The sequence below is a fragment of the Tachysurus fulvidraco genome, chromosome 16 (assembly GCF_022655615.1).
Source record: "Tachysurus fulvidraco isolate hzauxx_2018 chromosome 16, HZAU_PFXX_2.0, whole genome shotgun sequence".
NCBI lineage: Eukaryota > Metazoa > Chordata > Actinopteri > Siluriformes > Bagridae > Tachysurus > Tachysurus fulvidraco.
In genome coordinates this window covers 7,191,269-7,208,803 of record NC_062533.1, presented here as the reverse complement: position 1 = coordinate 7,208,803, position 17,535 = coordinate 7,191,269, and the positions used below count along the sequence as shown (strand labels likewise).

General features: G+C 39.1%; 1 protein-coding gene and 1 non-coding gene across 8 annotated transcripts in view; both read left to right on the top strand.

Moving 5' to 3' along the window:
• The first annotated feature begins 3,238 nt into the window (after positions 1–3,238).
• Positions 3,239–3,320, top strand: trnas-uga. Its single transcript has one exon. It is a non-coding gene; the product is annotated as a tRNA-Ser (tRNA).
• Positions 3,321–5,631: 2,311 nt separating this feature from the next.
• The window catches only part of cdc42bpb (CDC42 binding protein kinase beta (DMPK-like)), a 54,189-nt gene continuing 42,285 nt past the window's right edge, over positions 5,632–17,535 (top strand). For 5 of the 7 annotated variants that reach the window (XM_027148989.2, XM_027148985.2, XM_027148984.2 and 2 more), the window contains exon 1: positions 5,632–6,452. In XM_027148989.2, the coding sequence (XP_027004790.1) occupies positions 6,278–6,452 (175 nt within the window). In that variant the 5' untranslated portion in view covers positions 5,632–6,277. The remainder of the gene's footprint in view (positions 6,453–17,535) is intronic. The other 2 variants (XM_027148988.2, XM_047801531.1) reach the window with 1 other exon arrangement.

The following is a 17,535-nucleotide window of genomic DNA, read 5'->3' as shown; positions in this document are numbered from 1 at the left end:
GATAAAATAATTATTATGCTTGAACTGATTGAAAACATCCGATAAATCGATTTCCTGTACGTGAGTGAACTAGTAAAAAGTTCATCAGATATCAACGAACCTTTCAAGAGTTAATACAACACAGGAATTTGCTGTACAAGGACAATTTATTCTCATTCATGTATTTTTAATTAAATGGGATATAAATTCTTAATAAACTATTATTGATCATGTTACTGGATGAGACCGTCTGGTTGACAGGTAAGACTGTAAAAGTGCTGATTACTATTTTATTAAGTGCAGCAAATTTCTCCTACAAGACAAGCATGTATATATGAGAATAGAGATGATATTGTTGTGTCTGGATTTTCCTGGTGTCTGGATGATGGTGAGAAAAGGGACTAAACTGGTATAATCTGGTTAAGTCGAGAGCAAACCTATTTATGTAAAATTCATGAAATACAGATTAATAAAAACACAGACTGAAACCCTGAACAAAAACAAGGACACATGAAGCTTTGCAGTCCTTTTGAACTTACCTGTTGGTTGTGTGTGCTAACATACCCCAAGACATGCCAAGCTGACACCATGCTGTCTCTGCCACACACATAGACGGTGGCACTTCTCACATTACACACTAAGATCACACGCAGTCAAAACCAGGGCAAGAGGTGAAATGTCAGGGTCAGTGTCACGCCATAGCATCTCACGTTCCCACAGATTCAGCCTTGGTGTTGTGGAGAGTAGCTAACCAGAGAAAGGAGATGCTTCCATTCATAGCCCTGGGTGGTGATCGTCTCACCTCTGCTCTACCAAATGGAAAACTGTGTCAGCATATACACTTTTTCCAATGTCTCAGTCGCTGCTAGGAAAGGTGTGTTGACACACACACAACCCTAAGCTTGTAAATCTTTAAACACAAGCTGTCATTTTAGTGCAGCTGCCCTACATAATACATGCTAGACACAGACATATGTAATGACCATTCCATTTTCCACACTGGTGTTCCCAGCTCCTTTTCCATTACATTTTAGCGTTATTGGTGTAGAGGTATGCATTTATAAGGGGGGAGGGTTTAAGTTTCAGCCCTAATATGGCAAAGATTTCAGACATTGTCTGACAAAGATATACTGCAATTTACCTCCTTCCACAATGCGTCACTTTCATTCAGGCAGCATGTATAAAGATTTCATTGTAAGTGGGTCACTATTAAAATAAATAAGTAAATAAATAAATATATATATAAACAAATAAACCTCATGTGAATACCCAGATGTTGCATGCAATGACAGGAGACATGCTGACTCCAAACAGCTGATTGACAGAACAATGGATCTGTGTGAAAAAAAGGTTATCGAATAAAGAATTCCTGCACACATTTGCAAATTGCAAATAAACACAGTTCTACTGTATGAATGTCATCAGATAAGACCACATTAATGATTCTGCATGATTCACTTGCTGAACTATGAGTTAAGGATATAATGTGACATATTGTTTGCATTTCTACACACAGAGAACCAGGGACAGGAGAGATTATAATCTATAATTTTGTTAAGCTGATAACAGGTTTCGAAAAATAAATGAAGCAAGGTTGTCAGAAATGGCTTTAATGATGATTTGATTCATCAGAGCTTAGAGCGGAACTAAAACGTTGACAAAAAGGTCATCCCTGCACACACACACACACACACACACACACACACACACACACGCACACACACACGCACACGCACGCACACACACACACACACACACACACACACACACACACACACACACACACACACACACACACACACACACACACACACACGCACACGCACACACACACACTGCTGTTAATATGTTAATGTGCCTCAGTCTACAGGTGTGACTTTGCCCTTTATTCCAGCAGTATGTTTTCTGTCAAGGGTTTAGAGAAGATTTTTTTTTACCAAAGTGCTTCTAATATGAATGACTAATTCCTGACTATTCAGACTCATCTGAATTTTTGTGCGTCCTACAGAAATGAGGTATTTTCTGTTCCCCATCCAATTTTAATCAAACGTGTAACTAGAGTGGCATTAAAACTGACTGCACAGGTCTAGTGCTCCCTCTGGTGCACAGACATTTACAAAAAAAACATGAAGCTTTTTTCTGCAATGCCAGCTTTCAGTGAGTTAAATCCTTATCATTTAGGAGCAGAGACTGTTGAGGTTTTGCACTGATTTAAGGATCTCTGCAAATGCTGAGGTGTGACGATTAATACATTAATGATCATGTGCTCCATTTTTATCCTGCTATCCCCCAGATTTTAAAGAGATGAGAGGAGCTGGGAGTATAAAAGAATTTTCTTCCATGTTGCCCATTAATTAGATTAGAGAAGATGTGAAACCTATTTAGCAAGGCGGAATAAACAAATCTTGCTGTAAATAGCAGAGTCAAATGTTTCCTAGTGACTCAAAGAGAAGATGCCAACTCCATGTGGTCTTTGAGGATAACAACCTCATAATCAATGCACAATTAGACTGTATCTGACTGTAGAAGGGTCATTATTCATAATATCACTCTTTGGTGTTTAGAACAATTTATAATCACACCATCCAGTGTCACCCGAATGAGGAATTGTTCCCTTTTGAGTCTGGTTCCTCTCAAGGTTTCTTCCACTTCCAAGGGAGTTTTTCCTCACCACAGTCACCTCACGTGCCTCAGGCTTGCTCATTGGGATAAATACAAACACAATTAAATATGTCTAATGTTAATCTTGAATTTTCATATGATAGTATTCTTTGTATAATATTAAACTTTTTGTACTTTTTAAATACTTCTTATGTAAAGCTGCTTTGAGACAATTTCCATTATTAAAAGTGCTATACAAATAAATTTTAATTGAATTGACTTCTAAATCCAATGCAGTTTGAACAACTGCCACCTTACTCTGCATGACTTCGATTTAAAATATAATATATCTTCTGTTGTGAGATAGGGTCAGGTTTGTTTTTTTTTATAGTGAGAGTGATGAAGTGGTAATGCAATGAAATGCTGGTGAAAATTCCAAATCCATGTCTTACCAGTAGAGGACGATATCCTCAAACAGTTCTCTTTGGCTCATGAAGGCATTCACCGCATAGACTGCAGCAAGGCTTGTAGGATTGGATTCATTTTTTATTCTGCAATAACCTTGATTATCTTCTGGTCAGATTTCCTTGTTCACGAACCAATTACTGTCTATACAAAGAATGTGGGGTGATTGAGATACTTGGTAAAAGCTGTGCCTGCTGTGATGGCCGAGTGGTTAAGGCGTTGGATTTGAAATCCAATGGGGTCTCCCCGCGTAGGTTCGAACCCTGCTCACAGCGAGAGGACCAATTTTGGTAATGATAGCTCAAACGATAAAACAGGGTAGAAGTTCAAATCCCAGCACCATCCAGCTGCCACCAAGGAGCAAGGCCCTTAACCCTCAACTGCTGATCTGTATGATAAATCCAAGTCACTCTGGATAAAGGGTGTGTCCCAAATGCTGTAACTGAATATAATATAGTGATGGTGCTCATTGCTGATCTAAGGTACACTGGAGCTTAGTAATTAGCACCTTTACCTTGTAGAGCAATAAATATACCCTAGTTGAATTAAACAACCAAAACAATCTGGCAAAAAGATTCAAGAGGTTTATTGTCATGTGCACAGTGAAAACACAATGGTTTAGACCATACAATGAAATTCTTACTTTTACGTCTCCCTTACAGATAATAAATTCAGTGTACATTATATACAGATTAATATTTAAGTAAGGTGCTCAGTGACCTCCACAAATGTGTTTAATATGCCTTGTTTGTTTGCAAAATCCTCACACCAGCATTAACAGTTATTTTCTTAATTTTGGAGACACTTTTTCTCCCAAGCAGTTTAAAGCTGAAACAGGACACACCTGAGCCATTCAGAGTAAAAGACCTCATTGAAAGTTTTGGTTTATCTTTTTCATTTAAAATTGGAAATAACAAAAGGTTTAAGACTTTAGAAAGTTTCAAAGCAAAGAAATTCTATGTTAGATATCTTGTGTGATCACTGTGTTAGCTGCTTTGTAAAAAAAAATCAGCTTCGGCCCATGTTTCAGGTGAGGTGTGCATTCAGACGACACTCTGACGTACTGACTTGAGGAGTGTATGCCAGCTCAAGTGCACAGAAAAAAAAGGCAGAACATTCCCAAAAATAAGAAATTCTAAGAAAAGTGTTGTATCCATTTCATTAGTGGTCACTGACTTTTGGACCCCAATATATGTAAATGATGGACGAGATGCTGGAGATGCCATGATCACTCAAACCTTGAACAAGACCCTTTTCGGTTCGAGGCCACCCCTTTATGGATTAGATTAGATTATTAATGGATTAGATACAGCCTTCTCTCTGTCTGACATATTAGATGTACTGTCCCAAGGGTGTGTAAACATTTACAGTATGTATATATGTATGTGCGTAATGGTTTCATCTCTGATACAGACGGTCTTTTCTCCCTGCCGCTATTAAACTGTTAGACTTTACAATCAAAGCTGCTCCCAGTGAACCAGTCACCATAATTACACACTGGATTACTGTTTAACTGCAATAATAATAATAATAATAACAAAGTATTTAAACAATACATGTGCAATAACAGAAATTTTAAAAACGTGCAATATTACCTGTGTGCAATATGTCTGTTAGTGTAACTATGTACTCGTTGTCTTTTTTCTTCTTCTCTGTATTTATACATTATGTTGTGTACATACTGTATATTATATTATGTCTCTATTCTTTTATTGGGGACAGTCGTGGCCTAATGGTTAGAGAGTCTGATTCGTAACCCAAAATGGCTGGCCACTGCTCTGTGTGTGTACTTTGGATGGTTTAAATGCAGAGAACAAATTCTGAGTATGGGTCAACGTATGCTGTATGTCACGTCACTCAAACTTATATATTTGCATTTCTTTCCCTTTGCTGCTGCTGTAATGGAGAAATTTCCTCATTGTGGGAAGAATAAAGGTATATCTTGTGTCATGTGTCATGTATGGCTTTTATGCAAAGGTAAACAAAATGTCTTTGGATATATTTCCAAGGTAATGAATTAATAAATAAATAAATAAATAAATAAATAAATATATATATATATATATATATATATATATATATATATATATATATATATATACTAATTACATGCTGCTTTATATATATATATATATATATATATATATATATATATAGATATATATATATAAATATAAGATATACATTTATTCTTATATACATTTATTCTTATATATATATATACACTAATTACATGCTACTTTATATATATATATATATATATATATATATATATATATATATAAGATATACATTTATTCTTATATATATATATATATATATATATATATATATATATATTATATATATATATATATATATATATATATATATATATATTTATTAATTCATTACCTTGGAAATATATCCAAAGACATTTTGTTTACCTTTGCATAAAAGCCATACATGACACACAGGTGATTTCTGAGAGGATGACAGAAATGCATGGTAGAACATAGGGAGCTTACTGGTGATGAGGTCAGTGCTAGTCGGATCCCAGTATGTGTCACTCAAACAATGACGTCACATCTGCTTGGCTTTTCCGGTATGGGGTGGGTGGAGCTCCGGTGTCCCGGGTCTGGATTCTTTACTGGGAGAGAGAGCGAGCAAGGCGAAGCTGGACACAGACAAGCTCACCGGCTAACGCTGGGAGAATTACTGTCTCAAATAACAAAAGGAAAAAGAGAAGAACACCGCTCCTAATGCCCGGGAAGTTTCTTTTTATTTAGAGAAACTAATTTTCGGGATATTCACGGGACAGAATATGGACGTCCGGCCAAGCTGATATTCGACGGGATATAAAATCCCATCCCTGTTTCTTTCACAGTGAAAACTGTCGGGATTAACGTTAGCCTCGGCGATAATGGAAGCCTCAGGGCCTGGTGCGTGAAACGGTGTCGGATCGGGAATAAGCGCTGGATTGGACTGAACCGATTCGTGCGTCGTTTTAGCGAGCCGAACATAATGTTAGGCTTGTTTTGCTAGCTAGCTAGCTAGCTGAATGGCTAGCTAGCAAGTTGGAGTCTGGGACTTTCAGTGCTCCACCTCGGCCCAACAGATTTATTTTTCCTGTCGCTCAGGATTTTCTCGCCTTAGTCGCTGTAAAACCTTCACGTTAAGGCTTTTTTTATTGACGCTATTAGAGATTTTTTGTCCTGCCGTTAGGAAGAGTGGTCAGGCCGCTGATATAAAAATGTCGGCGAAGGTGCGTCTTAAGAAGTTGGAGCAGTTGCTGCTGGATGGCCGTCAGAAGACCCCGAGCTCCCTGAGTGTTGAGACGCTTCTGGATATTCTCGTGTGTTTATTCAACGAATGCAGCAGTTCACCGTTGAAACGGGAAAAACACGTGACCGAGTTTTTAGAATGGGGTAAGTGGTGATGTGTGAATCCTGTTTGATTCCTGATTAACACTGTAAGCCCTATAGACCTCAACATGCAGCCAAGGTGCTGTCATGATGCTTATTACATCTTCCAGTGTTCTCTTACAATCCTCCTCCTCCTTGACCTGCTTCATCCTTTATCCTCAATCTGTTCATTATGTTTACTTCTCTACAATGTTACTGTTACATTACTAATCATCTTGGCTTATCTCTGCTTACGTTCCTTTTAAACTGGTGCCTTAATGTCAGGAGAATTCGATACATCGCTGACTCACACACCGATGACCACTTCCTGTTCGAGGTCGATCAAAATCCACCCTCTTAAAACAATACATCATGTAGGAATGTATAAATAGATTGTGGCTTAGTGAATAGTTAAATAGTTCCCAGCACCACACTAATGCTGTTCCTGTTCCTCCAGTTTATTGTTATTTTGGCCAAAATCACGACTGCTTGCTCTGAGCTCTCCTGTTTTTTTATACACTTAGTCAAAGTCCGCTTTAGACTTTACCCAGGGCAGGTACATGTCTGAATGGGGCAGCAAGCACAATGAGAGGATTCTCTACTCAGTGTTTCATTATTGTCAGTAATGAGATTACACCCTAGTGTCTCTGCTCCAGAAAAGATCTCCGGTGTCCTTGAGGAACCCATCGCCAACAGGCAACACACTGCATCCCTGGTGCTTACAGAGAGCTCAGAGTGTGACTCAGGATCCAGGAAGTCAGTCTGTGTCCCTCTGTGTGTGTGTCCACGCCTGCTTACCCTGCTGCAGGCTCATTCACTTACTGCCAGTAGTTCTGATTGCTTAAAAAAATTTAGGACACCAGAGATTCATTAAACAGGATCAGAAACCTTGCTCTTTGATTACTCCCTGTCCTGATTATTACTCTTTTCATGACTCCTTGATTGACCTAATCAGAGTTGTAGTGGGTGTGTTAGAGCAGGGAAAGCACTAAAATGTCCAGGAGCAGGGTTTGAAACCAATGACAGAGAAGATGAAGTGTGATGCCCGATGTTAATAAACATCCTCTTATTCCAGTTTTTATGAACTCCTAAGAATAATCGATCAAACCTGCTTGTATTTTGTTTGTGTTCGAGAAAGCAGTGATGCAAACTGTATTCTTGTTAATTGGTTTATTTCCCACACGCTATGCAGCACAAACACTTACAGACTTAGCTTTGAGAATCTGCTCCATTAAACAACCATTTCTATAAAAAGCATTGCAACTTACACATCCCTTTAAAACAGCACCAATAATATGAGCATCACATTGATGCTTGCACATTTGCCACTTATGATTGTAATATTGGGGTGCTTAAATTTTTGAGTTGTAGCGTGTAAGATCAGCCCATTACTGACACACTTCAGAGAATCACAATGCTTACAGATTTCAGTATGAGCTGCTGAAATAAGCAGAGAGAGAGAGAGAGAGAGAGAGAGAGAGAGAGAGAGAGCTTTTGGCCTGTAGATGATTTTTGCATTTAAGCCAGTAAGCCTTATAGCAAAGTAGGCTTGAGCAATGAAGGGAAAATATATCGACCTGTCTGTTTGCTACAGTGGATATTTATTGGGTGTTTTAGCATGTAAGCATGTAATTAGAAACATACATGAATATAATATCTAGCATTGAGCATCTCTCTGAATACAGCATATTATTTACCAGCTGAATGTGTGAACATATCTGTGGTAATTTACAGGTAAACAGCATCGGGCTCTGCTCACTCAAGGCATGTTGCTGAGCAGGTTATGCCTCTTTTTTTATTCTTTGAGAAGGAGAAAGAGCGTGAACAGGGAGGAGGCAAAGGAAACAGTGCTGCTGCTCTCTGCCTGGCATTTCCCCATGGGATCAGCGCTGTTAATCTGTGCCAGCCTCAAACATCAAAACCACTGCTAGTCAAGCACACTGTGCTGCTGCTAAGGCTTTAACTAGACAACACTTCACTCCAGGGCTTTAACAGTATATAGTGGGCAACAATAAAACTGGTCACTTTGTCAAAGGCCACCTCAAGCTGTTAGTGATCCTGTTCACTGAGCGACTGAAACCCAAACCCAAAAAAAGAATACGTAGTGTGTGAAAAACATACATCTCAGAAACTTATCAGATATGAACACAGTACAGAATCAGGACTAGTTAGTGTTAACCAAGAGGAAGACGTGGGGAAAGGTGTGTAAGATGTAGCTGAACATTAACTGAAATGAAGCTATCATGGACATCTTTATTTTAAAACTTGAATTTAACAAGTGATTATTTATCTGGGTTTGTAGCACTCAGAGTATGCTCTCAGAGTATGCTCTGTTACTTAATCATGCCCAAATTAGGGTCAGTAAAACTGAGATTGGGTCTAAGATTACAAACTGTATACTGTACTTTTTTTTTTGCTTATTTGATCTGTCGCTTGAGCTGAACAGCTTTAATCCAGACCTCAATAACTGAAATATTTAGGGTTATAAATAATGTCAAGTGAAAACATCCCGTCAGTGAAAGGTTCAGGAATAAAAATCTCTCTTTTAAATGTGTCTAATAATTGAACTAATGCTCAAAATAACAGTTGTACTGCATGTCCCATTTGTTGAAGTCTCGTCAACGAACATGGGTATAAATTTTATCTCTTAAGACTTTGATCTCTGACCCTAGATTGAGTCCATCATAAGTTTAGTGTGCTCTTTTAAGGACATTGTAGAGGCTTGCTTGCTATTTATTTATTCATTTATTTATTTATTTATTTATTTTTATTTATCTATTTATTTATTGGTGAAGGGTGCTTAATGAAGGTTTAATCACACTCATTAACGTGGGGTGATGCCGAGTTCTAAAAAGCCTTCACAGCTTCAAATGTTCCACCGCCTCAATTGAAACAGTTTGCAGAAACGCAGCACGAGCGTCAATTATATGCCGTGTAGCTGCATAGTTTACCGCGGCCTAATAAACAATCCCTTATTTTCCTTGGCTAATTTTATCTTTGCGCCCTGGCAGACACTGGAGCAGATGAAATAAGTGCTGTGTCTTGTGGCCTGGATTTACACCTCTCTGGAGGCTGTTAATGTAATTGCACTAGACTCATACAAGCTTGAGAGTTTTTGCTTTAGTATTAGATTGGAGACTGAAACGTACACAGACAGCTATACGGACTGCAGGACGACGTAAAAAAGCTGCGGACTTCATATGCAACGGATAATGCATCACTTTCACAAGAACTCATCCAAAGTAACACACTAGGATTAGTGATTTATTAAATAATGCTTTTTGTAATGACTTGCTATTTAAAAAATGTCAGCTTGGTTGACTTTATATGGAAAAAAAAATTTAAAATGCATTTCTTCCTACTTGCAATTTAAAAAACAAAAGTGTCTTGTTCATGATTTTGGATCTGGTTGCAGCTCAGCAAAAATGTGTAGTCTTCCCTTCTGGACTCACCCTAAATCATATTACTGCAATGTCATGGCATTACTCAGATGCACAGAGGAATATGCTGTTGTTGGCCAGAACTCAACAAAACAGATATATTTATTTTTGGCTACAAGCTGGTTAACAATTTATAACTTGATCAACACTGACCAATGTAAGAGATTTTATGGAAAATCTCTTCTCCTAAGGAAGATGGTTTATAACTAACAGCTTGTCATTTATTTTTGTGCAAAGAGACAGAATATATTTCAAACTGTTATGTTAATTCTAGGTCCTCATACCATGAGCAGTTTAAACCATTAGACTACCAGTTAATGGACACTCAGTTCATCGTTTGGTGAGAGCTTACGCATAGAGGGAGGAAATGCAAAGTCTGTGTCTCTCATTACGCTGGAAATGTCTGCTAGGTCGTCCACTGTGGCGGTTTTCGCAGCCTGACGTCTCCCATCTGCCACGAGCCGGCTGATTTATTACATTAGGCTAATCAGATCGTCGTGGAGAATCAGATACCTCATTTCCACACTGGGCTTGGAAAGACTCTTTTGCTCAAAATGTTTACTTTTCCATTACAGATCGTGTTTGCATTGTCAGACTTTTAACATGTAGCACCTGCTAGCGTGGAGGGAGTGGAAACTGATGCACATACGTTTTATAAGCCTGCCGTTCTTAGGAAACAGACACATGAGATATTCAATGAGTAACTAACCTGATATTAATGTCCTAAAATATTGCAGGAATCCTTGCTTGGGTGCTCTGTATTTTCTCATTTTCCACAGGAATTAGTTCTACTGAGAGAACTAACACTAGCTTTATATATATATATATATATATATATATATATATATATATATATATATATATATATATATATATATATATATATGCTTGTAGCACATTGGGCAGATTTAAAGATTATGCATCAGGAAAATGTCAGTAATCATGAAATATTAAACCAGCATTGGAAAAGTCCCTGGGCAAAAAATTATGTATTCTTAAAAAAAAAATGCATTTAAACTGAATCAACAGCATTCTTTTTTTATCTGAAGAATTGTGGTGTGAAATTTCAGCAGATCACAGATTGATGCATCTTCTCTTTTTAGATTATTTGAGTGACTTATTTAAGACTTCCTCGTAGTGTCATTGGTCATTGTGATCCTAATGGCAGTAAAATAGCAGTGGGACATGTCTCAAGCTTCACATTTAAGCTTGTTTTGCAACACAGAGATGTTTAGGTTTAAGGATAAAAGCAGCGCACAGAAGCAACCCGATCCCCTGACATGTAGATCTCCAAAAACCCAGCAGTGACTCATGGATTAAAAAATGGCAAGGAATGGACTTGAAATATATTCCTGCATCTTGGCCATGTTGTAGAGAAAACCGCCTCCCGTGTCAGCTGCTACAGAAAATTCAGCAGTGTATATAGGCATCGTATACATATACGAGATGAAAGAGAAGCAGTGTGTGCTCTTTGTCACGGATCACATGCGCTCTACTGTCTTCATTCCAATTAGAGGTTGCTTCGTATTTGTATAAAGTTCAACTTTTCTCTACATTGGCACATCACTGGACATGCCCACATCTAGTTGCCTAGTGATGAAGTCGCCAAGCTCTCATCAACAACGAACGGTCTCTGGTGTCTTTGTTGGTGCGAGTCAGTGTGTTTAAACATTTTTCAGAGGAAGAATCTGACCGCCTTCGCTCTCCATAAACAGGAGCAAATTATGGAAGAAGCCAGAAAGAAATGTGAGTAGTAGTTAATAAAAAAAACTACGACAGCATGGCACGGCGCTCACTGGGCACCTAGCAAGCTTTTTCTTGCAAAACCAGATTAATTCAGTGTAACACCGGGTCTGTACAAAGCAGTGTTTAAAAAGCAGGTGGAAGTCATCGTTTGCGGTGTGGGATGATTAATCGACCAAGTTTTCCAGAGTCCAACCCTTTAAATAGGAGTAGACTTTGAATTTGGGTGGGATGGTGACTTGCAGTCCAGCTGCCTTTTGTTGTGTAGCCAGAGAGGCTTGTGAAGCTTTTTTGTAAAGAAGTAAATAGTATGTTCTGGTAAACGTGTTAGATTGTCATGGAAAAAGTCATCAGCTGAAGTACATCCATTATGGCGTATATTTATAGCTCAATTTCAAGAGGAAATTATTAGAATTGCATTACCGCTAACTAACATCCCCATGTGCTTGATGAGAAGCTGTTTATTTGCAAAACGCTTGGCTACGCATAAAGAAAAGGTTGCTAATTATGTTTCAATTCTTGGTAGATAACAACAAAGAACAATGAAGCAATGTCAAACATGGCTAAGAAAGAAAACTAGCTGGCCGTGAATGGAAAATGCTACCATTCTTGATGAAGTAAGGTTTGTGTATGTCCTCAGATAATAGCCATGGCTACATCATCCCCTGTCAGAGAAGTGTATATAGTCCTTTGTGTCTCTATCAGTGCACTTGCTATCTAGATCGTTATACTTTATTCCATTCCATTATCTAACATTTATAGCCTAGCTCTCAAAACATGCTCTCTCGCTCTCAAGACAACACATGGAACTATTCAGCGCACAGGAGTTTTATATGTCTAGTGAGCTAACTAACGGATTGATGAGTTTTTCACCCCTGAGTCTGCCTGGCTGTCATTAGAGAAACCCTCCAAATAAAGGTAGCTAACACTAGAGAATATATCCAAAGCTAGCTAGCTAGCTGGTGTTAGGAAATGTGTAGCTTAGATTAAGCTGGGAAAAAATGCCATGATATGGATGCCATCAAATCCATATCACTAGCTAGCACGCTATGACTCGTTTGAAAATATTTGTCAATTCATCTGGATGCCCCGTACACATGTCTTGATTCCTGAATCTTTCAGCCATGCTAGACACGGCGCAAGTTTTCGCCTACAGAGGTTCTGCTCTCACACGAAACTAAATGCTAGATGTTTCTGTCATCTGATTATTTTGCTCTTGCATTCCCATACAAATAGATGGATGAGTAACTGGATTTTGGGATCTGCTGCACATGATGGCAGATTTATCATTTCTTCACTGATATTCATTGCATGTTTCTCATTTTTGTTCTTGTTTGTTGTCACAGAGGGGTTCAGAGTATGCAATTCATATGTTCATAAATGCTCTTATATGGCATATGTTGCATTGACTCGTGTGCAGTGTATGATCTGGCAAGTAGTCTCTGAATGTAAATTAAGCCGTCCAGGGAAGTTTGCTTGTTGTCTGAGAAATATTTCATGAATAATATCCTGAAATTTTGCCCGCAACCCCAACTTTCACTTTGATTTGCAGAGCATCAAGAAACGTTTTGAGCAAATGAGTCTTTCTCGTTCAAAATTACCAACAAAATTTAATTTGTTACAGATCTGAACTTTATTTGAACAGTGCTAGTGTGACATTCTTGCATTTTGGACAGAAAGTTCCTGTCAGCACGGTAGGCTTGGGAATGTGATGGGTAAACTCAGCCATTATTTCTAATAAAGCATCTGTGTTGTCCTTAACAGTAAAGGAAATAGGGAGTCAGGACCAGGCTTGTCAGGAATGTCTTTTCAAACAAACAGCACATTCTCTCATGCATATCCCTGCAGAAGTACAGATGGGAATCATGTTGTCAAAAGCTTGCTGTTTCTCCATGAACGTTCTTGAATGATTTAAAATAAATAAATAAATAAATAATAATCCTACATTAAATGGTTCTTGCTGTCCCTGAGAGGCAGAAGTCACCTGACTTAAAGACTAAAGAGAATTCCATTCATTCCTGAAAATATCCTCCCCCAACCCAAGGCATGTGTAGGCGGCCTTTCCTTCCCCCTCGATTCCCCTCCTGTTTCTCTGGTTCTAGGCACAAGGCCACAGGCATGACACGGATTAGCTGATCAGGATGCCTATATTTCTCTGAAAGCTCTGGCTCGTAGACCTAAGCTGTCCCCCACACACCTTGGTAGCTTGTATTCTTGCAGTTTACTTCAAATAAAGCCCACGTCTCAACCAACAGAGAGCCACAGCCATGTAGAGATATTAAAGTTACCATACAGAATATCTCACTTTTCAGAAACAGGAGAGGTTTTTGTTAAATGCACTCGGATTGCGATTGAAAGCAGGGTTTGAATTGTCGGCCTGTTCAAGTTCATACTAGCGCACATATTTTTACCCATCATGCCCATACAGGCTCAATTAGGTGCTGCATCCTAATCCTCACACTTTTTGACCCTCACTATAAGAAGATTGACTGTTGGATGGTTTGTACATTTCTGCAAGAATTTCGCAACGTTTACAGCATTGACATGAACTTAGAAATGTCAGCGCCTTGTGTTTGCTTCTCGAGTGAGTATTTATTTATTTTGTCAACTCCCTCATAAAGAGACACGGGCGTGGTATCTATTATGTGTCCTCTGCCATAAATCCCTGTCATTTGAAAGAGCCATTAGGTATAAAAGCATGACTAAGTAATGAAAGTTGCAGAGGCTATGCCCTTGACCCAAGCTGTGTTCTCCATCAAGAAATGTCACTGACCCTTTCATGCCTTTGGTGATTGTTCTCATTGTTCCCATGTGGTGGGCCACAGCAGCTGTTTTCCAATGCTCTCTGTGAGGGCTCCCATGTTTCCATAATGTTGCCACGAGAGTAATACCACAGAGTTATCATGAAGCAGGTTTGAATTGGAGAAACATTGCTGACGATATGATGCATTCTATTTTGTTATATCAAGCTCTAGTTTACTTTATTGATGGTGTTTTACAGTAGATATACTCCAGCAGATATTACAGGAAGAGCACTCTCCTCTCCTACTTCTTTCCTAATTTTATTTTCCTGAGCCCGTCTCTATTCACATTCAAGGAGAGCTTGTATATGGCAGGGTAAGTTGAAAACATTGTTTCCTGAGACCTTTTTCTTCCAGGTTGGTAAACAGTAAATGGGAACTGATTGCAGGTAGGAACTGAAGTTATGAGTAGGGAACTGACAAAATGCCTAACCACAAGCACTGTAGGATTAGTTCATGGTATTTATCACTTTAAAGCCTTATACACCACTGAACTTGTCTTGAGAAAATCTGACATTAAATGTTGCTTGCTATTGTTGCTGAAATCATCGCTCTGTGTCACGCATGCACGTGGAAGATTAATGGGGACTAAACATGACTCAGCCACACATCTACAATGGATCACTGAAATCTCCTATCAGGTAATGTTAGAGCAGGAAGGATCATTTAATTCTATAGGACATCATAAGAATCCCCATTCCTTAACCCCAACGATATTGATCATCACCTATGTGTTCAGTCAAGAATAATTACCAAGGTGTGAAAAGTACTGTTCTGGTTATCTGTACTGATTAAAACAAGTGTGTGTGTGGTGACATGAATTCCATGTCACTCCTTATGCACCCTACTGAGGGTACAACCTAACTGCCTTCTACTTGGAATACAAAGGACATTGTACATGGTGCGTTCACCATGAGCACCACTCGTCTCTAGATCTGTACTAGAGGTTTGTACCTCCAAATTACATTCTCTAAGTTGTTGTTTAGATGGTGTCTATCACGTCAGTCCAGAATTTCATATCTGTTCAGTTGTGTTGAGATTTTCCTACTCTACACACCCTTCAGTAAGTACTCAATGGATGCCCTGTGGATGAGGCACTTTCACTGAGTAAAGACCAACAGCTAATTCACCCACTGAGAGTAGGAGGAAACTCGAGAGGCTGGAGTGAATAATGGGGCCTGGAGTTGGGAGGGAGCAGCGCTACCCACCACACCACCATACCACCTTACGGCTATACTGAAGAATCAAAATACAATAACATAACTGCCAAGAAATCTATAGAGTGAAGGATATTCACTACTTGGAAGTGTTACCATATAGTGCCTCATTACAATGGGTTCAGATGTTTGACCTTTTGATGGATTTTTTTTGCATGTTAATTTGTTTGCTATACATATAACAGTTGTGGTAAAATCTTTACTGTACATCCGTCTAGCTTTAGATAGCGATTTAAGTCGGACTATAAGAATGGGTGGGTTTCGGGGCTTACTGTCAGGTTCATGCCTGTGCATTTTAGGCCACAGAAAGGGGAAGCAGAAGTTCATATCTTTGGAAGTTATTTGTCCAATTTAAATCCAGTGTCCATGGTCATGAAATGGGTATTAAATGAGGATACTTACGGCAACTAATACGGAGTTAAAAGATACATTGTGGCTGTGGTCATACGACATTGTAACGCTTTGTTACTTTTAATCATAGACAAATAATTTTACCAATAAGGTGTTCTGATTTAAAGTAGATGCATGAAGACAGTTTTTACAGTCTTGTTCCTGCCTGCTCTTGCAGATCATTTTTACTAATCCCGCATGCTCTTGCAGACACTCTTGGTCAATCGCACAAGCTCTTGCAGACAATTATGACCGATCCTGAAAGCTCCTGTAGAGCCAATCCTTCCTACGCCCACACTGCATTTTTCTAAACAGATAAATAAAAAGATTTACTCAAGTAAAACACTGAACTTTGACAAGCATAAAACAATAACTGACGAATGAAGTAAAGCAGTAAATGGCTTACACAAAGTTGTGTAAGAACAAAAGTCATATCAGACAACCTGCTTTGGCCCACAAGCAAGCAACAAGTAACTTTACTTCCGTGACATATTTCTTGGGTGTCACAGGTCCCAAAGGATCTCGGTCCTAATACACACTTCTTTACTTTGAAGCTCTCATACAGCTTAGCTACATCCTCAAATACAATTTGTGACAAATAGACTGTGATCTGTCTTAAGCACAGTGTAACTGTAGAGTAAGTATCATGCTCTACGTTTGTCTTCCAGGCTTTTATCATCATTCTGTTCCCAGTTTGTCCAAGAGGATGTGACTTAGGTGCCTTTTAATGGCATTTGTGGTGAAAGGTTTCTCAAGGGACTGTGCCTCGTGTCCTGTGTCACGAGAGATCAGGACTTGAAAGACAAGCCTTCCCCCTGACCCTCTCTCCCTCAAATGTCTGACTCATTCCTCAGCTGATCCATGAGGAAAGTTATCCGGTTTCTCCTAAGGGACCCCCCACCCCACCCCAAAGAAATTCTCGGAGGACAGAGGCTTGCTGCACAGCCTGCCGTTTCAGAGCGACAGCTTTGCTTGTCTTAAACCATGGCTGGTCCTTTCTGCCCAGTTCTGGCACAGCACACCATGGAAACTTGGTAGAAGCAGAACCAGGGTCTGCCTGTAAATGGCTAGTTTGGTGGGGGCAGGGTGTGGGTGTGTACATGTGTGTGTGGCAGCTGGTGCAGGATAATAGATTAACCCTGTGACGAGCCCTGACGCTTTTACCAGCCAAGCCACCCCCTACTGTTTCTTCTACCAGCCTGAGCACTTACATCAGCCACTACTTCCTTTCCTTCTCTTACCAGCATCTCTGTTAATGTAAAATCTGCCAGTCCAGTCCTACTTTCTACTTATACCTAGAAAACCCCGAAACTTACTGAAAACTTGCTTTTTTTTTCTATAAATGTGTCTTCAGTTATGTCATTCTAGAAAATGGAATTCGTAATTGATCTAGCTGTAGTTTTGTCATCATTCCATCAACAAACGACGGTGCTGGTCAGCCTCAGTTTTGTTTGCATTTCTCTGAAAGGTGACATCAGCTGTATTTACTTTCAGCAGAGTGATAAAAGCCACGCCT